The sequence below is a fragment of the Etheostoma spectabile genome, chromosome 6, assembly GCF_008692095.1.
Source record: "Etheostoma spectabile isolate EspeVRDwgs_2016 chromosome 6, UIUC_Espe_1.0, whole genome shotgun sequence".
NCBI classification, from domain to species: Eukaryota; Metazoa; Chordata; class Actinopteri; order Perciformes; family Percidae; genus Etheostoma; species Etheostoma spectabile.
The window spans coordinates 16,326,031-16,329,454 of record NC_045738.1 but is presented as its reverse complement, the minus strand read 5'-3'; the positions used below and the strand labels follow the sequence as shown (position 1 = coordinate 16,329,454).

Below are 3,424 nucleotides of genomic sequence, written 5' to 3'. Positions count from 1 at the left end.
TATAATAAAGGGTAGGGCGGCCTAACGCCTTTATACACAACCTTTTTTGCAGAGAATACCAAGCTGTTAAAACAATAATTGTTGGCATGATTTCATAAATCAGTAGGCCAGTAAGTCTGTCATCAGTGGGGATTTATGATTTGCTAATATGTTATAATTATACACACATTAAAATAAAATTGACAATACTTTGGGGGATAACCTGTTGAGGACTGGTCTAAGGTATCTGTGTGCAGGAGACACTGGCAGGCTTTAGCTACTGAGCTATCTTTATTGGACTTTATTTGAAAGGGTACTCCTATAGCCTTTATTACAGTTTTGTCCATTTCATTTCAGGTACGTTTCATTCGTCTTTCCAATTTAATTCAAACAGACCCCCTGACTGCTTTCCCCTTTGCCACACAGCTGTGCCTGGCGCTGTTGATGGCCTACAGCATTCCCTGTGTCAGTGCGCCACCCAGTGATCAAACATAAAGCTGCATCATATGCACTCTAGTCACCAGCGTGCTATATAGACAAAACAAAAAACTAAGTTACATGGCTTCAACAACATGTTTTTTGTCCAATATTGTAATATAGTTAATGATCCATCGGCAGCACTGAGCCCTGCAGGGCGCGAGCGAAGAAGTGACATGCCATCCGATTAAATCTTAGGCTACTTTTAATAGTTAATATTCGCCTGGGATACACGTTTTCTCTCCCTAAGTTTCCAAAAACAAACTTTATGAGCACTAAATATCTTAAATGTAGGGCTATAGGTTCACTTATATAGGCCTAGTAGTTCAGGATCATAACTTCAATAGCCACTCCTTATAAGGAGTGATGTAAGTTATGGTTACTATTGCTACTGTAATATAGGGTCCTTTACAAACGGAGGGTAATCAAACATGACAAACCAACTTACATGTTGTGTCTGTTAGAGTGGAAGAAGAACCTGAACGAATGTACTCCGCCTGACAAAATCTGTCCGATTTCAAGGCTGTTGCGCAGTTTTTATTGTTCTGAAATCAGGAGAGACCATAGGGAGGGACAGCTGTTACCAGAAAGTACCTCCCCTTCTGCACAAATATAAAGAAACTTAACCCTTTGTTGTTTATTTCGTCAAACATAATGATAAATGTGAAAAGGCCTACTCTGCTTTGATTGTTTTCATTCATAGCATTTTTACAACATACACAGGCCTGTGTGTAAGAAGCCTTCAGAAGATGTGTGAGTAGCATTGTAGACTAATAACAGTACTTTATGCAAATAAGTGGATTATATCTGTGCTATAATATTGCCATCATCACAACTTCATGCATGTGTAAGAAGTATTCAGAATATCAAGTTGCATAGTAGCCCACATATGTATAAGTTAATAACAGTATTTTTTATTAAAGTAAGATTTGAAATGCAGTATTTTTACTTGTAAAGGAGGATTTTGATGTGTTGTTGTAGGCCTATTGGTACTTGAACCAAACTAATACATCTGAGTACTTATTCTAACAACGTATTGATAAGGAGCACATTGAGACAACATTAAACTAAATACAAAGACATTGAGATGCTAAATCATTGAGTAACAATTCACATCGATGAGGAGGCGATACAATGAAATTTATTTTTGTCATAAATGCCATTGCTTCCAAAATTACAAGCAGAGAATCACTTTTCAGATTACATTTTATATATTCGTTTATATTGATAGAGTGTGAACCGTGACAATACAGGACAGATTTCATAATCAAATATCAGATTCAACACGTGATGGGGCACATTGTACACAGCTACCACCAGTTTAAATTGATAACAGTTTGAATGAGGTCAATGCCAGGAAAGTCCATGGCAATGATGCCAAAGCATGGCCTGGGCTGATTGGGGTAGAACTGTCTCAGGTATTGATTGAGCCATGGGTTTACCTTTTCAGCCACTCTCTTTGGAGTCAGAAACATTCCCCAGAAAGTACCAAAGCCAGTGCCGCTACTGTAAGTCAGAACCGCATTATCACCCCCACAGGCTTCAGTGGCTTGGTTCAGCTGCTTCATAATTCTGTTGTCTTTATCTTTAACGTTGCTAACCTTGGTTTGACCTTTCCCGTCTGTGTCTATGAGGGGAATTCCTAGCGTGAAGGTGCTCTTCTGCAAAAAGACTATTTTCCCCCTGACCTGACCAATGTTTGGCATGCCAGAAGTCACCCAGACGTGCTGGTCGTTGCCAATCAGACTCTGCACCATTTGGTTGACAGTGTTTTTCTCAAAAGACTCTGGTTGGATTCTAATGAGCACAGCTTCGGTCTGAAACTCTTTCAGGAAGGCTCGGACAGTGTCTAGGACGTCCTTGAGAGTGCTGTGCTGGTACATCACCCCATGCATGACATAGAGGGTGTCACCCAGTCCGAACACTTTGAGATCCAGGAAACGAATGCCAGCCCTGAGCTGATCCTTCAGGGACAAGGCCTGGCATTCCGCCTCTGGACCTCCGTACAGGGCCATGCTGTCATGGGCCCCAGGGAGGGTGATGAGAGAGAGGGTGCGGAAATTCTCGATGCCCGCCATCCATGGAATATTGTAGGACCCCGGGAGTATGAGGTTTCCGTTGTCATTGAAGAACAGGTCTTTTCCACGGCATAAACCACTGATGATTTAGAGCATGGTTTGTGGTGTTATAATAACCCAAAAGCCACAAATTGAAATTGGCATCCTAAAAAACATCAATATACTTGTATTTTACTTGAAAAACTTATATACTTACACAACAGACAGCAAAATGTAGTGGAAAAGTCGACACTTGTGACCAGCCATCATTCTTGCAGAAAGATGAGAAATCTAAAAAGAATTGTGTATGTCACATTAAAATCCCTCATTTTGGAAAAAAAGACATGCATGGATAAATTATTACATTATATCAAGCTAAGCATACACTTGGAAGGTTTTTTATTACCAGAATGAGGTCAAATGAATCAATTTTTATACTACCTTATAGCCAGGAAGATTTCACGGCAAACCACTCCAATAGTCAGAATGTGGACAGCTCAACAAAAAACCCATCACTTATATGCTCTGTTATCTGTAAAATTTTAGGTGTGGATCGTAAGCTCAGTTATATAATTCAGACTGATTGTTCCTTGTTGGACAATCAAACAAAAGTACAGATTGTGGTGTTTGTTTCCAGAGTGTTAGTAAGTAAAGTAACTCCCTAATAAAACAATTGGATCAGATTAGATTTGATTCCTGACAAGAATTATCTCAAACGCAAGCAGCCACACCAGTGCAACAAAATAACAATGACTAAGCCATGGAATACATCATCCATCATCTTCATCCGGTATCGGGTCGCGGGGGCAGCAGCTCCAGGACCCCCCAAATTTCCCTTTCCCAAGCCACTTAAACCAGCACCGACTGGGGGATCCCGAGGCGTTCCCAGGCCAGGTTGGAGATATGATCCC

At 40.5% G+C, this 3,424-nt stretch overlaps 2 protein-coding genes across 4 annotated transcripts in view; both read right to left on the bottom strand.

The window, feature by feature from the left end:
* Positions 1–1,052, bottom strand: part of LOC116691178 (membrane-spanning 4-domains subfamily A member 8) — a 23,401-nt gene extending 22,349 nt beyond the window's left edge. For 2 of the 3 annotated variants that reach the window (XM_032518561.1, XM_032518559.1), the window contains exon 1: positions 905–1,052. The gene's annotated coding sequence lies outside the window, so the exon portion shown is untranslated. The remainder of the gene's footprint in view (positions 1–904) is intronic. The other variant, XM_032518562.1, reaches the window with a different exon arrangement.
* A 670-nt stretch (positions 1,053–1,722) lies between these two features.
* On the bottom strand, positions 1,723–3,219 carry LOC116691177 (uncharacterized). The gene is made up of 3 exons (XM_032518558.1): positions 2,955–3,219; positions 2,731–2,804; positions 1,723–2,613 (listed from the first exon to the last, which is right to left on the bottom strand). The coding sequence occupies exons 2-3, from the start codon at positions 2,781–2,783 to the stop codon at positions 1,767–1,769; spliced, it is 900 nt and encodes a 299-aa protein (XP_032374449.1). The 5' UTR covers positions 2,784–2,804; positions 2,955–3,219; the 3' UTR covers positions 1,723–1,766.
* Between the last annotated feature and the right edge of the window lie 205 nt (positions 3,220–3,424).

Coding starts and splice junctions, on each gene's coding strand:
- LOC116691177 (XM_032518558.1), bottom strand. CDS start 2,783: ATGATGGCTGGTCACAAGTGTCGACTTTTCCACTACATTTTGCTGTCT. Junction 2,614..2,730: donor TACATTTTGCTGTCTGTTGT/GTAAGTATATAA, acceptor CTAAATCATCAG/TGGTTTATGCCGTGGAAAAG.